Source organism: Alligator mississippiensis, chromosome 4 (assembly GCF_030867095.1).
Source record: "Alligator mississippiensis isolate rAllMis1 chromosome 4, rAllMis1, whole genome shotgun sequence".
NCBI lineage: Eukaryota > Metazoa > Chordata > Crocodylia > Alligatoridae > Alligator > Alligator mississippiensis.
In genome coordinates this window covers 120,118,224-120,138,148 of record NC_081827.1, presented here as the reverse complement: position 1 = coordinate 120,138,148, position 19,925 = coordinate 120,118,224, and the positions used below count along the sequence as shown (strand labels likewise).

The 19,925-nt window shown below is 39.9% G+C and overlaps 1 protein-coding gene and 1 long non-coding RNA gene across 7 annotated transcripts in view; one reads left to right on the top strand and one right to left on the bottom strand.

The window, feature by feature from the left end:
- Positions 1 to 19,925, bottom strand: part of PTPRO (protein tyrosine phosphatase receptor type O) — a 264,040-nt gene that overhangs the window by 36,775 nt on the left and 207,340 nt on the right. For 3 of the 4 annotated variants that reach the window (XM_019489537.2, XM_019489539.2, XM_019489540.2), the window contains 5 exons: positions 13,182 to 13,321; positions 9,885 to 10,017; positions 7,633 to 7,753; positions 5,535 to 5,603; positions 837 to 920 (listed from right to left, as the gene is read on the bottom strand). In XM_019489537.2, the coding sequence (XP_019345082.1) occupies positions 837 to 920; positions 5,535 to 5,603; positions 7,633 to 7,753; positions 9,885 to 10,017; positions 13,182 to 13,321 (547 nt within the window). The remainder of the gene's footprint in view (positions 1 to 836; positions 921 to 5,534; positions 5,604 to 7,632; positions 7,754 to 9,884; positions 10,018 to 13,181; positions 13,322 to 19,925) is intronic. The other variant, XM_019489538.2, reaches the window with a different exon arrangement.
- The window catches only part of LOC109283637 (uncharacterized), a 78,597-nt gene continuing 62,678 nt past the window's right edge, over positions 4,007 to 19,925 (top strand). For all 3 annotated transcript variants that reach the window (XR_002090885.2, XR_009461814.1, XR_009461813.1), the window contains exons 1-3: positions 4,007 to 4,403; positions 4,767 to 4,883; positions 13,070 to 13,325. This is a non-coding gene — a long non-coding RNA (uncharacterized LOC109283637). The remainder of the gene's footprint in view (positions 4,404 to 4,766; positions 4,884 to 13,069; positions 13,326 to 19,925) is intronic.

Here is a 19,925-nt window from a genome sequence, read left to right as displayed (position 1 = left end):
AGGAACACAAACTCCTATCCAGGAAGTAAACATTTTTGTTGCATTTGATATTAAAATGTTATCGGTAAAGTGTTAATAAATGATCACTACGTATTATAAGTATACCACAAAGATGATCAGTATGTGTAATGAATAATTAAAAACATGTCAGCTGGAGCTCTGGGTATAAGCAGCCTGTTAGACTTAAGCAATTAGCCATTCATCAACTAATCATATCAAGCAAATCATTTATGAATCCTTTTTTTATTTACAAATGGAGTGTTTGCTATAAAATGTGACCCGCTATATTTTTTCATATGGTTGGGGAATGCTAGCTCTAAGTGTTTGCTGTACAGATTCTGGGTCAGTTTTTGATCCTAATAAATATTGTATTGACCTTTATGGAACAGAATTGGAGCAAGACTTCAGTTGGAGCAGAATTTTAAAACAAATGGCATTTGCAACTGGGATCCCAGCAGGTAGGTAATATCAAACAAGGAAGAGTAGAGAACAGAAGAAGGCAACATCAGGGAATCAGCAGATGAATAAATTCAGTAGCAGAAGCCATGTTTTGTTGGTAATGAAGTGACAAAAACTGTTTATGGGACAGTTATAAAATGTGTTATGACCACCTTGAGGCTATTTTTTTTTAAACCAGAAAATGAAGAGGAGCATAAAGAGGCAAAAGGGGGCAGAAGTGGGTAGGCAGGTACTTTGATAGCTGCATACTCCATCTCTAGTATGTATTCAGTATATGGAAATCATCATAACTACAAGAACGGCACAGCTTTGTTCATGTATTAGAATGTTAACATTATTCAGCAACTGCAAATGGAAATACAAATAGAGTCACTTACCAAGGATTAATATAAAATGCCAAAAGATAATCAGTCCATAGGCATGAGGGTAGCAGAGTTAGGAAAGCAAATACACTTCTACGCCTGCGAGCATTAATAGGCAACATACATGGAAGATGAAAAAAGTGAGGAGAGTTAGCAAGACAAAGTAGTCAGGAGATCAGCAAGCTGCATATCAGAAACCACCTACAAGCATAACAATTCTCTGTTACTCTTAGGTATAGACATTATTAGCTTCCACAAAAATGGAATTCCCTGGCCTGGCATCTTGTGAAGTAATTCACACCAGCCCAAAACAAATGTAAAATTCTACACCAACAGTAGCACAAATAACTGTACAGAGTACAAGAGAGAAGAGATCCAGGCAGTGTTTTCCAGCAATGTTGACCGACATAAGGGTGCTAAGTCAAATTGCTACATATGAATGCAAGGTGGGATTTTCAAAAGGACACTCAAAACCTGCCACACCCAAGAGATAATATGAATTATGTTGGCACCCTACTTTCTGACCTGAAGAGCCCAAGCTCCTGCAGTTCCCATTTAGTGTTTGTGAAGAATCAGGGACAGATCTAGGGGGATGTCATGGTAGAATTACACTCCCTTTCTACTGTGCAGCACATTGACCTCTCCCCCTTCCTCACCCCCCAGTCATAAAGGAATGCTCAAAATTCACCTAAAACACTGCTTGGATCTGGCCCCTCACAAAAAGGTCTCACTGCTGATTTCTTTTTAAAATACAACAGTATTAGGCAGCAGCTGTTGTTGCTGTGTTTTGAGTGGAACTCAATACTATTTTTGCGTATTTTGGGTGTGCTCCAGGTTGGGGAGCCAGGGAATGCCCTGCACGTGGTAGCAGCAGCATGGGGCGTGAGCTGCAAACATGGAGAGGGGGGCCTTATGGGCATTTTCCCACTCCATTCTTGCAAATGCACATTGGGGAAGTCCTCTGCAGAGGGATTCTCCTGTTGTGCATATCTGTGCCCTGACATGGAGCACACATCTGAAACCAGTGTGGGGGAACCCTTCAGAGAGACTCCCCTGGCACAGGTATCATAGTGCCCTGTGTTGCGGTGAAGCCCCACATTTCCCTGCTTTCCCCAAAGATTCCTGGGATGTGTCTGGGTAAGTGGGAAAATAAAGCATATGCTCCCAAGGCTTAAGGGGCCTGATTCTGCCCAGCAGTTCCCAGGTTGTATAGGAACAGGCTCCTCAAACCCTTGGAGCCCCTGCCAAGGGTGCCTGGAGAGGGTGCCTCAGGCTGCCTATGCTCTCCTGATACAAATAAACACATGGGCTGCAACAAAGCAGCTGTACCTTCTGTCATGGGCACAAATTTGAACATTAGTAGTGCAACAGAAGGTAGGTATGCCTGTTTGCTTTCATGTTGTGGAAAAAATTTTATGGAGGCACAAAAGTGATGTACGTTTCCACCCCTAGTGTTCAATCCCACATGGAGACAAATGGTAATACCTCTGGACTTTCTTAAGGGCAAAACTTTAGGTGTCTCAGGGCCTGGCCAAACCATTGCTTACACTGATGTAAAAATAAATAAATAAATACAAATAATAGATGATGTAAACCCCTAAAATTAGGTAGTTTCACCCAATCCAATGAAGAGTTACTCCTGAGAACTTACCTCTATTGGTGTCAGTTACACTACTGTAGGCATCATTTATCTGCATCTATCCTGGAGTAAGTATGCTTCCCCATCACCTAGTTATGATGGACTGTAACAGCCACTGGTGTCTGTTCATTCCTGACCCTGGTCAGAGGGGAGCGGCGGGTGGGGTTAATTTCCATCAGTAAGAAAACTGGTGGAAATGGTATCTGGTTAGATGTCATCTCACCATGCCCTAAGTAATTTTATTGCCAGACTTAGGTGCCTGTAGACTCTCACCAGGGTAGGCAGGCTTACTTTATATTGCACTGTTGTCGGACTTAAGTGCCCAAATTCCTGGTTCACCTGTCACATATATTAGGCAAAACCCATAAGTAACACATAACTGGTTTGAAGAGGAACAAAGCACAGCCACTTACTTTTTCAGTAGACTTAGTTAACATGAAGGTTGCAACAGATGTTGGGTTCTCTGTAAAAGCAAAGCTGGTTTTGCTGTAATTTTTCTTAACCCATCTGCTCTACACTGGAAAATCCCACCTACAGAGTAAAAACTCCTAGGAATTTTTTTACAAAGGGTTCTGTGTAGGATCTAAGAGCCAAACAGATTGCTTGAGAGCCCACAGGGACTCAATACCTATGCTGTGCAGAATTCTCTTGCTAAGGGTGCCATCTGCCATAACCTATCTGCCAGATGGCATGAAGTGGGAGAGCAGTACTCCGGTTTAAACATCTATTTAAGTGTCCTCTATAGGCACTATTATCAGTATTCATGGGACTTACGTGTTTAAAGTTCAGCACGTGCCTTAGTATTTCCAGGATGAGAGTCTGAGGTCTTAATTGTTGTAAAGGATCCCTATGGAGATAGTATGAGCATCTCTTGTGAAATTCATTGCCACAGAAGGTGATAGAGGCAGATAGTATAGCCAGGTTCAAAAAGGGACTGGATAAATTAATGGATGATGGATATATTAATGGCTATTGAACAAAATGGTTGGAGATGTTTCCTCTAGCATCTCTAACCCAATAAATGGTGGACACCAAGAAAGGTATTGAATAGGGGATAGATAACTAGAGATATCTGGTGGATACTCTTCCTGTTTAGCATCCACTTCTGTCACTGTCAGAGACAAGATACTAAGCTAGATGGACCATTGGTCTGACCCACTGTGACACTTCTTATGTTCTTATATCCTTTCATAATCATATCTCCAGCCCTCCCCATGACCTATCACTGGCCTAGGAATGTTGATGTTGAGGACATGATCTTCCTTTCAAAGGTCTCTGAATGTGGCTTCACAGGCTGTTTAATCCTACATCCCATTCAAGCAGAAGAAATAATTGGAGCCTATTTTCTTTCATCAACTTATATCAAGCAGGAAAGGTGAATGATTATGAACTAGTAATATCTAGTAAATTCTATTATGCTCAATTAATGGAAAAAATAAAGCAATAGTTACACAACAATAAAAACTGCTTAACTTTGGTGTTATATAATCATTTTCCTTAATGGTCAGATGCAGGGGGGGAGGGGAGGGGAGAACCTATTCATCAGAGAGATCCTTTAATATTTTATTTGAATTACTGCAGTTCCAGCAAAGACAAAGCTCCTTTTAAAGGCAACAAGACATCACTTCAGACTCTCACGGAAGTCAGAATCACATGATGAACATAGCAAGAATCTCTCTAAGCACTCTCACAGATGCCGACTGAAGAATCAAGGATGTCCACATATACTCAAGCTAATCATTAACTACCCCAAAAGAAAGCATTTTCTGTTTTTTAATAACATCTGTTGCTAGTTTATCATTTGATTCAAGCTTGGATCTTTAATTAAGAACAGTGTTTGATAGCAGAAGCCTTCGCTGCCATTAACATACTTCTAGCATGAGAAGCTGAGCAGGGGATTAGCATACACTGTATTCAGCTGGCGGCTATTCAAGCTAGAGCAAGTGAGTAAGGCTTGTTTAATATCTAGTTAATTAGCAGTACTGTGAGATATTGACAGGATTTGCTGGACTTGTTAGCTCAGTTTGTGTGCTTATTAGCAAAAGCTTTGTTTTGGTTCAGCCTCAATCCATTTAATCCCATCCTTGATGGCAGTTTATATCCCTTAGCTCATAAAAACAGACCCAAACCCACTAATTCCTTTTTCTAGTTCCTTGGCTCTCAACCAAATTGAACCAAAAGTGTAAGCATGATGTACATATTTCCCACTCCAACCCACCCTGTCACACTATGGATTTTAGTGGATTTTTTCTTTTTAATTAACTGTATTTTGAATAGCTTTAAAAGATAGACACTTTTTTCTTCAGGTCATTGTGGGAGCAAAACATTGGATCAGTCAGCAGGACAACTGGATTATTAAAAACAAAAATCACATCATCAGAAGGGAAAGCAGAAAATCACCAGGGCCCAATTTGCTATAAAAGGTAAGGGAATAGGTATATTTGCTCGAACATCTGTTATGGACTTGTGAAGCTATTGATGGCATGGGGTGACAAGCAATCGCTGCTATTTCTACAGCTGGTTTTCTAGACCCAGGTAGGAGCATTTTGCTTCCATGCATTTCAGCAACACTGAACACAAAGTTGTAAGAAGCATTTGCCTTGACCTTGTGTTGCAGTGCAAAGGAGAATTAACTAATGGCACCAGGTGAGGTGAGCTACTTATTGGTGATCTATAAAGACCAGAATCACTGCTGGATGTAAATATATCTCCATGGAGCTGCTAGTGGATTTATAGATTAGCCTTCTATCCCTTTGTTGCTTTAGGAACTATGTCACTGTATACAAGAGAAAGAAAAGAAGCAGCTATCTAGCCCAGCTGGCTTATATGCTTCCATCATTTCCCTCTAAAAATACTTTGTTACAAAAGACATGGCCCTGTGCCTGGTCACCATTCGAAGAAATAAAATACTAAATGAAAGAAAATTCCAGGTACAGTTACTCCATCTTAAAGCGTGAAAGAGATTATATAAGAACTCAATACCTGGAGCATAAAAATAAATGTGCAAGGAAGATGGGCAGTAGGGACACAAGGATGGAGAAAGCATAATGTAACAGTTGTTACAAAACACTCACCAGTTATATGGAAGTTTTCCATCTCTCTCCAATGATGCAAAGTTAACAAAGGTTCCAGCCCCACACTCCCTGTTTCAGGAAGACCATTTGGCACAAGATTATTATTTCTGGATAGGCACAATGTTTGTGATTTTTGTGAAGAACATCAATGTAATAAATAATACAAATCACTTAACGTTAAGTATGCACACTTTCAGCATGCATTCCTCAGTGGAAAGTGCTGTAAGCAGATAAAGCTTTACTGAAATCAGGGACTCAACCCATGTCTGAATATATCCCTGTAGAAGCAGAGCACAACAAGGCTTCCTAAGAATCCCAAAAATAAGATTTAAAAAAAAACTTTCCAGATGGATTCTACAGTCTAGCTAGGGATGTTCATGGCAACAGTCACCAGTTTTGATGTGTATCTTTTCAAAGTACTTATCTTTGCAATATCCCTTTGAAAAAGAGAAATAACATTTACTCCATTTTGTAAAGATCAGAACTGAAACCAAATGATTTGTCCAGGATGAAAAAGCAAATCACATAGCAAAGAAACTGAATTCAGAGTTCATGACTCAGTCCAGGGCTTTAACCAGAAGCCCAGCTCAATTATTTGAGCCTCAAATAAAAGCTGACTTGAGTGTTTTTGTTGGCTTATTTTAAACTATTATTAATTGCAGCTCTGCATTTAATTTAGGCTTTTTTTTTTTTTTTTTTACTTTCCACCTGAGGTCTATATCTTTGGTGGTAAAGTCAGTGAGGCAATGTAAAAGAAAAAGCTTTTGGGGAAGAGAGTTGATTGAGTTTGCATTTGCACGCACCCAGTTATGTGAAACAGGAACAAACGACATATTGTCCACTGCAAGGGGTTCTGTGAAAATTGAGGTGATAGTTGTATCCTTTTGCACTGAATGCATGGAAAAGCAATGCATAAATGCAATGCATGCTGGGTAGCCAATTAAGAAACTCCTTAAAGTGACCCTTTGAAGCGAAATTGCTTGGCTTTCTGACCTGGCAGGGTAAATTAAAATGCAGTGCATTATTTCACACATGCACTGTTCTTCTGAATTAGAAGAGAACAAAGACTCCAGGGCCCAATCCTGCAAATCTTCCAGTTACCCAAACTGTTGGGAGGCACCAGCTGGGAAGCACCAGTTCAGCTAGGCAGACAGCAACTACAAAAACAAGGAGGTCTGTCTGTGACAACACCCCTTGGCAACAGAAATAAAGACCTTATTTTTCAGGGCATAAGGGGACTGTTTCAGGTGTTCAAAGGAACTGCGTGATTTATAAGAGGGAGTAGTCAGATGGATGGGAAAACTTGTCTTCCTCTGTCTGAGGATGTGATAGACCAATGTTAATCTTATGTTCCAAGGATTTTGTAGGAGTTTGCAAAATAACCTGGATAAATTTACAGATTCCTGGAAGATCATAATTTCCACTTGCCATAAAACTAACTTTATTTCTAAACCAAAAGTCAGTAAGCTTAAGCAATCCAATGGCTGAAAAGAAATGGTTGCTTAGATACTAGGCCCTTAACAATAATTGGCCTGAATTCACAATTGCTGAAACCCTCCACAGCTCAAAATGACAAAGATTGAAGCTAATAATTTGGAGCAACAGCAAGAGTAGCTATAGAATAATGGGAGGAATATTTCTAAGAAGAAACAGGGCAACAAAGGAAATTATTTAAATAAATGTGTGTGTGTGTACATGTGTGGCTGTACACACACGTGCTATCTCTTTTCTCTTCCAAGTTTATAGGTGGCTTTAAAAAAAGCCTCATCGCCTCACACTCCCAATCCAACCATACCTGAGCCTGGCAATTATGCCAAGTAGACAGTTTTGAGGGGCCTCTAGGTATGCCTCAGCACTCACTGGAGGAGATCTGACTTGGTCTTGGGCAATTTTCTGAATTTTGAGAATTTTTTTCTGAATGGTGGCTCTGGCCCTGGACTTGTCAGCAAGGTGGTAGACATGGCTAAAGTCATCTGCTGGAAGCTGGCAGTAAGCACAGAGGATATCATGTGCTTCACAGACAGACCTCAGTATTGCAATCAGTACTGTAAAGGTTTGTTTTTAAAGTTTCCTGGAATTAGTATAAATTGGGACTTACCTGGCCATTTGCAGATGTTTTCGCCTCAGTACGACAAGAGTCACAAGTAACAGCCCAATCAGGATGATACTCAGGATTGCTAACACAGAGATTACCACTACGTTGGGATTCATCTCAGTAACTAGGCACACAAAAATGGTTCTGTGTTATTTGGTTTAGACGTTTTGACTTCTATTATTTTTTCTAAACAATATCTATGGTATTAGTGTATATTTTTCTGAGTCTATTTTGCAAGTTACAGAGATAAACCATTACTGGGATTAAGGTGGATTTGGACTAATTGGTGCACAAATGACATCATTGTGGTATTATTGCAAGCTTCATCAAAGCAAGTTTTCATTTATCCTAATACATAAGAACACAAGTCAAAAGAGAGATGAGGAGAAGGAACCAATACAAATATACACTTTAATTCACCTAAATTTTGTTTCCCAGCCCTTGTGGGTTTAAACTCCACCAGAGGAAAGTTAGGAACTCTTGTACACCCCATACTTCAGACACACTCACTGTTTCCCTCGCCAGTGATTTTCTCTTGCACCCCTACTTCAAGCCACCATTACCACTTCCTTTGGTGATGAGAAGTAGTGTTGGAGGAAGTGAAGCTGGCAGCTGAAATAGATGCTGGCAAGAGAATTGGTGGTGAGGGAAGCAAGAGTAGCTGAAAAAGGAGTTACCAATTTGCAGTGTGCTTTCCATAGCCCTCCTACAAATCTTACATGCCCCCATAGGTTTGGAATGCCCTGAAGTCTGGAAAATGCCAAAGTACTCCAATATCTGGTGCACTGGAAACCAACAATAATCAACGACAACTCCAATATGAGTGCAAAATAAATGCTCACTGGTATAATTCAAATGAGATCAAAGGAATTACATAATGGGCGCATCTACATGTGACTATGTCACCGTAGCACTTGCCCAGTACAACCACACTGCTACGGCAAAGTAGCTGCTAAAAATAACTGTGCACCATGTGTACAGCACAGTACAGGCAATACACCAAAAGGAAATACTAAATCACGGTTCAGGACCAAAATCACCATAGTGGCATGTGTAGATGCACCCAATACGGTTCAAAATATTTTCTTCCATTTAGCACTAAATTTGAACTTAAAAATATTCTTATCTGCTTATGACCTATTGTTAGTTTTACAGGACACTATTATTATCTATTTTGCAACAATACAAATAGAGACCCCCCCCCCCCTCGTTTGCTAGATCCTGTACACAAGAAACAATTCTCCCTGTTTTGGAGAGCTTACCATCCATATTGCTGGTATATATTTACAGAAACAGTCGTTAGCTTAAGCACCTCCATGCTAGTCAAAGTATAGTCATTGAACTGTGACATTTAGGTCAGATAATTACTCACAAGACAGGATTGGTTATGAAAGCAAACCATCTGATCTCATTACCTACACAGACCTGCATCTGTTCATTCTAAGGAAGATCCTGAGTTCTACAGGAAGTGCTAATGGTGATTCAATAGCAATTTTCTTCCTTCTGAGTCAGTACCAAGCCCAGGCCTCAGGAGCTGGTTAGAGGGGCTGTGCTTCATTAGTACCACATTCTGTGAGTCTTCTACCCAGAGGAATTTCTCTCATTTGTTCCCACTGCTGCTTTTTACTATGCTGTGCCTGGCTTGTTGTGATTAGACCTGAGGAAGAATGTAGCTTGTCTAACTGTATCCCAGCTATATTGGTCCAGTAAAAGATATTACCCTAGAAAATCCTTGCCTCTGACTATGAAGGACGTTCAGTTGCTTTTTCCTTCCCATCTTTTCCTTCTTGAAGGCAAAGAGGCACTTTTTTTTTTTATCATGGAGTCCCAGCCTTGTAACTGGAACCTTATTCATATTTTGCTTGGGCTTGGCTGAGATTATTTCCCCTACAAATCTCCTTCAATACAGCAGTCAGGGATTACAATTTATAAAACCCAGTTTAAAAATGACATTCTCTCGTGCTCTCCTACCCCAGCCCTTAGTGGTGAGGGAGAGAAAATTGGCAGTGAGGGAAGTAGTAGTGGCAGCTGAAATATAGGGGCACTTTTCTAAATGGATTCACACAGACACTCCTTCCCCACTCCTCCCCGTGCCCCCAGAAATGAGGGTTTCTCCACACATCAAATATTTACAACAGAAGTCCCCTTTCCATCCACTGCTGCCTGCATATCAGTGGCAAGTAAATTAACTCTGCTTTCTGTAACATATGCAAAACAGTGTTAAAAGAAAATAGAATTATCAAAGTTCTGCTTACCCATAGTGGAGACAGCTATGAAGGCGGGGATGCTAGGGCTATCATGGCTGAAAGTAGTCACACTGCAGTTGTATAAAGTGGCAGGCATTAAGCTGGAGATAGTCACTACATGTGAAGAAACAGTAACAGGTTCCTAAAGATATGAAAAAAATACGCTGTGGTTTGTCTTATTTAAAACACTCTTCAAGATGATTTTGGATCTGATGAAAGAAAACCCATTAAAGTAAAAATAGACCTCCTCTTTAAGCTGGATGAGGTAAAGAACCCAAAACTTCACTGATTACAGGGGACAAAAAAAAAAAAAAAAAAAATCAAAAACAGGGAGACAGTTCGGATTGCAGGGACAAAATGAGGGTTTCAGAGGGGCTAGGAGAGAGCACTAGAAAACAGCAAGTATTTCCATGAGGAATCCAAGGAGAAAGTGGAGTCTACCCAGAAGTACCCTGCCACCCAGATGCATTCACAAACAAGGAGGCAGAAAAGTCCCCAGAGCCACAAAGAACATCTTAATTGAGCCTCCTCCTCCTCCTAAACTGCTGGATGGCCCACTTGGGCAACGCCAGGAGGAGGAAGAAGAGGATATTTTTGTATTAAAACAGACTGACTGACACATGTTTAGCCACAGCAGCTTAACAGTAGAATACCATCTTGTAATCTCATGCCTCCTCCTGACTAGGAGGTAAAGTCTTCAGTTGTTGGAGGGTAGTTTGGTTGTTCTGCTCAGTCCAGATATGGCTGTTTACCCAAGTAACTCTTCCTCTTTAGAAGGGGAAGGCCATAGAGAAATCTCTGAAGACGAACATCATCAGAGTATCAGAGACTATGTTCTTTTAGTTAGAAAAATCTCTACATCTTTATATAGTATTATAATTACCATTCCTACATTTACCCTATGACTTAACTGATGTTTTATCAATACTGATAGGGTGAAAGAAAATCAATACAATACATGTTGCCTTAAGAATAATGTCTGTCCTAATTTTTTTTCTTTCAATTCAGCTAAAAATCAGAAGAGGCTGATAATTAAAAAAATAAACTATTAGTAGATTTGTGATCCATAGTCATGGGTTAATGAACTCCAGCTGGTGGGCGCAACACTTTGTAGCAAACTCAGAGTGTATGAGTTTTGCAAGAATTTCACAAACCTTATGACCCTTCATAGTCCTCTTTTAGCTATATAAGGGCCTCCGTTGTGCTGCAATTCTTAAGTCAGTTATACTGATGCAAATGGAATTACATCAATTTAATTAAAGGATTTCCTTTTCTAGCTGAAAGAGGGAAGAGTAGGTATTGGTATGGAAATCAGTCCTGGTCAAAAAATGTTTGGGTTTGTTTTTATCTGGAAAATTTCAATGATCTATCAACCAACTAAAATTCCAACTCCTGGAAGGTTTGGTTTCAATTTTGCTGATGAAAAGGGAAAAAAATGTTTGAAGAAAACAAAAACTTTCTGCAAAAACTTTTATGTGGTTGAAAACCCAAATTTTCTATGGTGGGGGCCTGAGGAGGCACTGAGTTTTAATAGAAAGGGTTTTGCAATTATTCAAGCATTCCTCACCTCAGTTCCAAAAGTTTAATTGAGCCCATCTCTTTTTTTTAGCACAGGAATGGAAGAGAAACTTTGATAGATAAGCATAAAAACTGGTGAATTTAATGAGAAATGAGCTGATAGCTAGTGCTGGCTGTCCCTGTCAACAAATCAGCACTATAAATTTACACTGTTGTTAAGAGCCTCAGCAGAGATGCACAAATTAAATTGGAGACTGAACTACTCTTGCAATTTTGGAATGTGAATGTATTAATAACTCTATAACAAATCTGGATGGACTGACTTCCACACCAATAATGCAGACAAAGACTTTTTAAAAAATGAATATCTAAAATGAGGGTCCAAGTTCATAAGGCACCAAGAAATTCCTGCTCAAATCTATGAAGATGCTACATGTTTAATGTGTTTGCAAATCAAGCCAAATAAGGTGCCAAAATGTGTTAGCAGCCAATGTTCAACACCTCTTGTCCAGGGTCTTAATTCTTTTTCCTTCCTCCATTTATCCAACAGTGATCAGTCCTCATCCTTCCTCATAATATTGCCTGCTGATATGAAAAACAATAGCCGAATGGAATAATTTTTCCTTATTGCTAAAACACATTGGCTCTCTGCTGTGATTTCAGTTGGGAAACTTAGGTTTTCTCCCATTCTTATAACTGATAATTACTCTGCATGACCACTTTTAGATTATGAATTTCTATTTTTAAGCTTCTATAGGAAATGTAGTTCATATCCACATCTGGATTCTATCCCAAAGTTTAGGGTGCATCTGTACATGGGTTTTCAGTTCAAGCCCTCCTGCTATTTCAGGATATACCATTAATGGAAAATGCTAAATGCAACTGTACAGTTCATTCTACACAGGGTTGAATTGTGTGTCTACAGTACAGGATCAAGTCATAATGCACCCATACTACCTTCATCCTCAGATCTCCTCAGAGTTAGTATTATGAGACTAGACACCATTCTAGTTAGATTATTATGAGGCTACACAGATACAATTTTGATGAGGGTCACTGTACCTAAATAGACCAAGAAAGAAGAGTTTTGTTTGTGAAGCTGAGTGAGCATGACTCAAAGAAAATGACCTAGAAAGCACAAAACAAATTAAAAGCTACTATCATGTTCAACAGACATGTTTCAGTAGAAACAAGGATCCTACTTGGTTCAAAGCACTGGAAATGAAGAACAGAATAGAGAAAAAGAGGCCCACAAATATCACCATATTGCTCTGCCAGCTAATTATATTGCTGCTTATTCGTTCCTATTTATCATAGAATCTGACCACCTTTTTCTACCCATATCTTTGTGTATTAAACCCTCTAGTTTTCTCCCTGGTTTTAATAAACCTCATAAAATCCCCAGGTTCTCTTTTAGCCAGTGAATACTGCCTTTAATTTCACTTTCAGTACAGAAGGACTCTACAAAGCCCATTACAATCCTTAATTTCATGTGCTTTCCATGTGTGGTCAGCAAGAGAAAAAGAAAATTTCAATATTTTTGGGTGTTTTACTAGCTCAGGTATTATGGGCTTAATTCTCCACTGCCTTTCAACTTGTGGAATGGCTGATTGTAGAACTGATGTCAAAAGCTCCTATTCAGTGATGTTACAGCATTTTACACTCACTTTGCACAGGGATGTGACTATACGAAGTGCAAAGCAGCAAGGAACCAGATCCTGAGGGCTTGTCATCAACATCAAGTTAAAAAACAGACCAGATGAAATGGGGAAAGAGGCAACCACATACCTGGATCTTTATTTCTGGGTGTGAGCCAACCTGCTGGCAGAAGACTTCAAAGGAATCAGCCACTCCTTCCTCTACCCATAGCAGAGTCACTGACGTCTGTGTCTTGTTGACAGCAAACAATGATTTTGGAGGAGCTGGTTCTGGGTAAGAAATATAATCTCCGTTTATTCTTTTTATTAAGCTTACCTTTTGGACTCTGGAAAACTAGCAGAAAGCAGTAGCAAGCAGTATCAATGAATTGAATGATAACCTTCTTGAGTTTTTCTTTTCCAGTAGGTAAGGTCTGCCTTTCCACCACAGTATTAGATACTGTGATAAGCTATGAATTTAAAACAGGAAGATAGCTAAAGCATTTTGGTTTTCTTCTCTGTTTAACTGTTCTCTGTTTGGACAGTTGGATAATTACTTCACTTCCCCTTTCAATAAAGTCTTTGTTTGGAGGAACATCAGCATGTTCTATTAATAGCTATTTGCACAAATTCTTTTAGAAGAAAAAGGCTGCCTACTCATTAGCAACACTTACTGGGAGAGATAGCTATAAGTCACTAACTCAGAAGTGCAGAAGAAGATAAAGAAGCAGCCTCCCATAGAAGTGTGCACTACATAGGATGGTCTAATTCCAGCAGAGGAAATTATGATTTTTTAGTTGATTGGAAGTACAAGCCTTGAATTTTGTTTTGTTTGTGTGCGCACATGTGCGTAAATATGTGTCTGTATATGTATGTGTATATGTAACATTTTTGGTTACTTGATCTGAGTGCATTTTATAGATTAAAAAATATATATAAATATATATATATTCTTTCCCCATTAGATTCTAGAAGCTACAGGTGAACTTCTTGACCTTCTTTGGCACCCAACTGCAATATATGTCCTATAACTCCCTATATCCTAGACAGCCTTGTAATTTCAAAGGATGTATGTTTTCATCAAGAGAGCATGGAGGATTGTGTATTGCTGTAGGAGATGATGATGGATCTTAAATAGACGTAGTTGTAAAAGACTTGATGTCCTCATAATGGGTCTCTGCATGTTACGTGGGCAGTTAGTATAGGACAAGTGTCATATTATCCTTCTGACACTGGTTCTAGCTGTTTGTATGGCTCTCAAGAGGTGGTATATTTGGCTCACCAGGTCCTTGAAGCTCTACTTCCTGTGCCATGGAGATCAGTGCTTTATGGGCAGGGAAAAATAAGAACCACTCTGAAACTGAGTGTTGCAGGTAGATGGAGCAGGTTTTGGAAGAAGCAATAGCAGAAGGTAGAAAGAGTGGAAGGAAATAGCTGCTCCCCCTTTCCTCCCTGCATTCCTGATGGGCTTACTGGTACCGAGAATCTTACTGCATTTTCTTTCCCTTAACTGGTGGGACACCACCCAATGGCGTGTTCCTGATCACTATTTTGGGGCAGCTAAGAAATACTATAAAAATGATTTATTTCAGGTATTTTCACAGCAGAAGCCATGTCTTTGGATACATGCAGATCAAATCAACCAAACTAGGGTTAGGTCAATCGAAGTGCCAATCTCTACAGAAGTTAAGGAAGATTAAACTGAGCAAAAAATGGCTGTCCCAATTTAAATTAGTGCACCTGAGGAGATAAACTAAGTTAGACTGGAAATGGGCTAGCCCAATTGACCAAATATCTGCACATGTTCAGAGTGCAGCCCCGGGGCTGGGAAAACCTCTAAATATCAGTTAGTATGGCCTTTAAACTGATTATCTTCAGAGTGGGGTCTGACTACTTATATTCAATTAGGTTTCTAAATGTTACCTTAGTTTTGGGGAAAAGGGAATTCTGAGAAGCTAGGTTGTCTGTTGCATTTTTTATCATAGTTCACAGGAGTGCAAAATGCTCGCAAATAACAATGGCAATGGTTTTCATATGCTTTGCATTACTGTGAAAGATAATATGAAGTGCAAGGAAATGGGGAATCTGTCCCCATGATTTTGTCTGGTTTTAATGAAAAGATGGATCCAAGTCATGAAATAAATCTGCATTCAAGTCCAACTTCCATAATGTTCCTGAGGGACTGGGAGGTCTGGATATCAATCTCCAATCAGGGCCTTTTCTAAAGATATAAATAACTCCATTAACAAAGGTAAAAGTCTGACCTCTGGTGGTTGTAACTAATGGCAACAAACTTAAGTTTAAATTGGATTATTGAAAATACATGGAAATGGGAGGACAAAGACTGAGAAAAGTGCATGGAGAAACTAACATAGCAGAACTGTCATGTGTTGACATACTTTTTCCTAAGCATACTTAAAATCCTGATTCTCATCTCAGCCATTACATTTTTATGCCAGAAGTATTATTGCCTTTGGTATTCAAAACTCAAAGAAAACCTACACATTTGGGATTCTCTTCATTTGCTTTCTCAGACTATAACATTTTACACATTTTAAAGTTGTTCTTCCTAGTCATAATGTCCACAAACTTTCTTTGTAAAAATATAAAACTGAAGTTCTCAGTCAACAGCCTGATTCCAGGAGCTTGGGCTTTATGAAAAAAATTGCAACAAATACTGTAGTCATTGCAACTGGTTGAACTTCACTGATCAAAGCAGAGTTAATCTCCATTTACCCCAGTGTACATAAACGCTGAGTCAGGTCCCAGTTGCTATGCCTGGGAATCTGAAGGGATAAGTCCAACAGAGATATTCGTTTAATATATAGGGAGCTGACGACAGATAAATGTAGATGGATAAAGGGCTAGATTCGCAGTTGGTTTGAGTGGACAAAGCTCCATTCCTCCATTTGCACCAGCTGAGAATCTGACTGGTTTTTCCCCATACACAGAGCCTGGGCACACATAAACTGCAGCAAGGTTTGGAGAGTTTTGATGGCTGCACACCTACCAAAAATCCTGAGTATCTAAGCAAAATAAGTGTCTGGCATACAGGGCAGACTTTTGAAGCTTTTCGCTTTGGCTTTGTAAAGTTGCCTGGCTTTCTGAGTGCCTAGATTCAGTCGGCCACATGATCCGCAGAGGATTTTACTAGACCCTCTTGAGAGTTCCCTTGCATGTGCCCAATTTCCATCACTTTGCACCTTGTGAGTGCTGATAGCACTGTAAAGAAAGCATAGAACACTGTCCTTCTGATGTGGAGTGTCTTCTGTTCAGTTTACACTGGTACAAATGACTCCACATGGCCAAGGCAGTACACAGTCAGGGTTCTGGCGGCCTTTATAAGGCCACTGATATTCAAATGGGTTAGGTTTGAAATGCTAGACAGACTATACCTACATGTGCTGGAGATGGACGAAACCTCCACACAATCCAGATCCAAATTTTGCAGTCAGTCTATCTTGCTATAAAGCAGTATTTGTGCAGAGTGCAAAGCACCCACCCCCTAGTGAGCAAGAGAACAATCTCAGCTTCCCTGCTTCCTTGCATTGATGATAAATGAAAGAGCTCCCAGGGCAACTACTTGGGTAGGCAAAAGGGGGGGGGGGCAGGGATTGTCTTGAGTTTCTTGGGGTCCATTATTGACTACTGGAAGGTGCTAGGAAGTTTTTCTGTGTATTTAGTTATTATGATATTTCCCTTCCTAATTACAGACAGGAAAACTGAAGACCTTTCTGAATGAAACTGTTTTTTTTCCTTCTGAGTTATTCCAAATTTATCTATCCAGTTAGCCTTCCTCCTTGGAGAAATTCATATGTAGAATTATCTATCTGTAAAACTGGCAGAGGAAAAATGTGATCCTTCATATACAGTGGTCTTTATGTAATGGTATGCTTGGTTGTGCTGCACAGCTCCTGGGACACAAAGTACATATACCCAATGTGACTGCCAAGATATATCAAGGGATATCTTTAAAGGGAGCTAGAATTCAGCAGATCCATCGTGATTTTCATCTGTCTGCTCCTGTTCAGCTGAACTGAGGGTAAAAACTCTCCTTTTAAATAGTGTAATTGTTCAGGTCTCTCCACTCAGGTCAGTAGCCTGCTTTGGGTTGGAGTCACAAAGCAAATGAAGAGTGGCAACTGGCAATGCCTGCCCTGAAGACTGCACATGAACTTGTAAAACAATTTGGGATCATTCAAGATGAGGTGGTGTAAAGAAGTTTTAGCTGTTTTACTGTGAGGGGTTTTAGTCAGCCATTCAGCAGTGTTTTTTAAACAAGCATTTGTAAGAACAGCCTCTGTATGCTTTCAGTTTGAGTGCACCTGGAGAATCCCTGGCATAATAATATTTTGGATGTTTATAGAACCTATTACTCAAGTCTACCCAAATGTATTACAAATATCAAAGAATTAGGCCTCACAACTATCATGAGAAGTCTAGTATGTAGCATCCCTACAGATGAGGAACCTGAAACAGAGAGATTTTCGTCCACACTGTCTAGAGAAGTTTAATTTTGAGCATCTCTTATACTTAGCATCTGACTTAAGCACTGACTGACAAAGATGTTGGGCTACTGCAGATATGACAAATTTCAGCAGGAGCTGTGAGCACTCAGTCCCTCTAACAAGAAAGAGCTGGAGGTGAAAACTTGGCCTCACCAGGTCACTTGACAAAGAATGCCTTGCATTCAAAAGCTTGTCTAACTTTATTCCAATCACACAGTTGGTCTAATAAGAGGTATCACCCACAAAAATCCTTGCCTTCAGACATTGCAGACCTTTTGGAGTGGAGTTTTATTTTGATAATCAGTCCTATGCTGAGCAAGACCACTTTTCTTCCCGTAGCGCAGATAGAGTAGTCTATATTGAATTGTGACAATATTACACCCGGGCATTATTCCAAGTAAATTGTCCCTTTGCCTAAGCTATTGGACTGATTCTTTGAAAAGTGGAAGGATGCCAGGATGAAGCAGAAACCACTGAGGGAAGAATGCAGTTCTACATTTGTCAGGAAAGGCCCAACGGAGCTGCCAAGTGCTGAGCAGTCATTCATGCAGAATCAATTCCAATACTTCTAATTTCAGATCTCCGTGCTCCCTTCAAAAGCACAGTGGAGAGAATGTAGGATTGCCCTTTTCCATGGTAAATTGTCTTTACTGACATTTGTTCAAAATTAAAACATTAAAGTTGTTAAAATAATAAGTCTGAATACTTAGATTCATGCCATTTTCTCTTAAATATCAATAAAAAGGTCACAGCAAAGCATCTATAGTATTTCAAAATTCATCAGTTCAAACAGAATGTTATGAATATTTTCCCCTCTGTAAGCAGTCCAGAAATAACACCTTATGTCAAATAATGGGGAAACACAACTACATTAGGGATATACAATGAGCAATACATTTGTTTCTTGAATGGTCTGCATGAGTCAAATATTTCCAAATACCACGTTGAAAACTTGTTGATATTGGTTGTCAGGACCAGACTAACAGCACAATTCCCAGAACACACACACATTTCCCACTTCTGTGAAAAAAAAATCTTTTGAATATTACTGCCTTGGGGAAAGAAAACTTTATAGAGTTTCCCAAGATTCTTGAAATATTTCATCTGGTGGGAGAAGTTTGGGGGAACTACAAATCCTGAAGACTACGGTACATCCCAGCACTAATATATTTTGGGGATTCAGGTGGAAGGTAGCTCCCATTTGCATGGGCTGCTGTTACTCCAATGCCTCTCATCCCAGTATGCAGCATGGCTACAACAGGAACCAAACTGCCATTATCAGGATTCAACTGTGATATTTCCTCCCATTTTTGTAAATGTCACTCCATCTTTGTGCACGTTATCAAATTTCAAATTATCAATCCTATCTACCCCACATTTATAATGGTCTTCTGCCTATACTAGTACTATTGGAAACCTCACTTGTCTCTTGTTCTGGACACCAGATGGCTTAAGGATGCTACAGCAGAAACATAGAAGGTGTGGAGGTAGACCCCCAATACCTTCTTTTACCCATCACAGAAATAAAAGGATTGGAAGGAAGGTGTGGGTAGAAAATATCTTGGAAAATTCTTCCAGCCACAAGCCACTAAGTTGGATTATTTTATTTGTTTCTTTCATTTATATTTGACAGACACACAGAAAAATGGTGCATGATCTCACATCAATGGATTCCACTGCTTTTGTAAAAAATATTGTGGTGATGTTATAACTGAGCAAGCTCGTATTATTTGAAGTGTGGGGGAAGACTTAATCAGTTGAAGGGCCCTACCACGTTACATTAAAGATTCAATTAAGGTGTTAATTGTGCCATAAATAGTAACCTGGCCACACATTAAAGCAAATTTATGAGGTGACAATATAGCAAACAAGCCACAAAGACATTCCACATATAACATGTTACATCTTTGTGTTTTGCTTGTATCATGCCTTAAATGGAACATGTGGCATGTCAGGGCTGACTTAAGATAGATCCTGACACTCAACTGAGTGTAGTGATCCAACATGGGAAGCTCCAGGATACAGGACATCACCACCAGTGGGGATCAAGTTGGGGGACAGCATTGGGTCCTGGACCTGGTGCCCCTGTCCAATCCTCTGAGGCAGATAGTAGGGTTGGGGGCAGTGCTTTGACCCTGACATCAGATGTTGTCTTCCCAGTCTCAGGCTTACTGTGCTATCAACCTTCAAAAAGCAGGCATGCAGCTGGGAGGAACCACTTCATGGTATGAGGCATGGGCACCCGGGGAGCCAAGAGCTCCCTGCTGCCCATGGCCCACACAGTGGATCTCAGCATAGATAGAACTTTAAAGAGTGCCACTGAAGTGGCTTTCCCCTCATAAACAGCTGATTGTTGGGCTGAACTGGACAGCCTTGACCCTAAATGG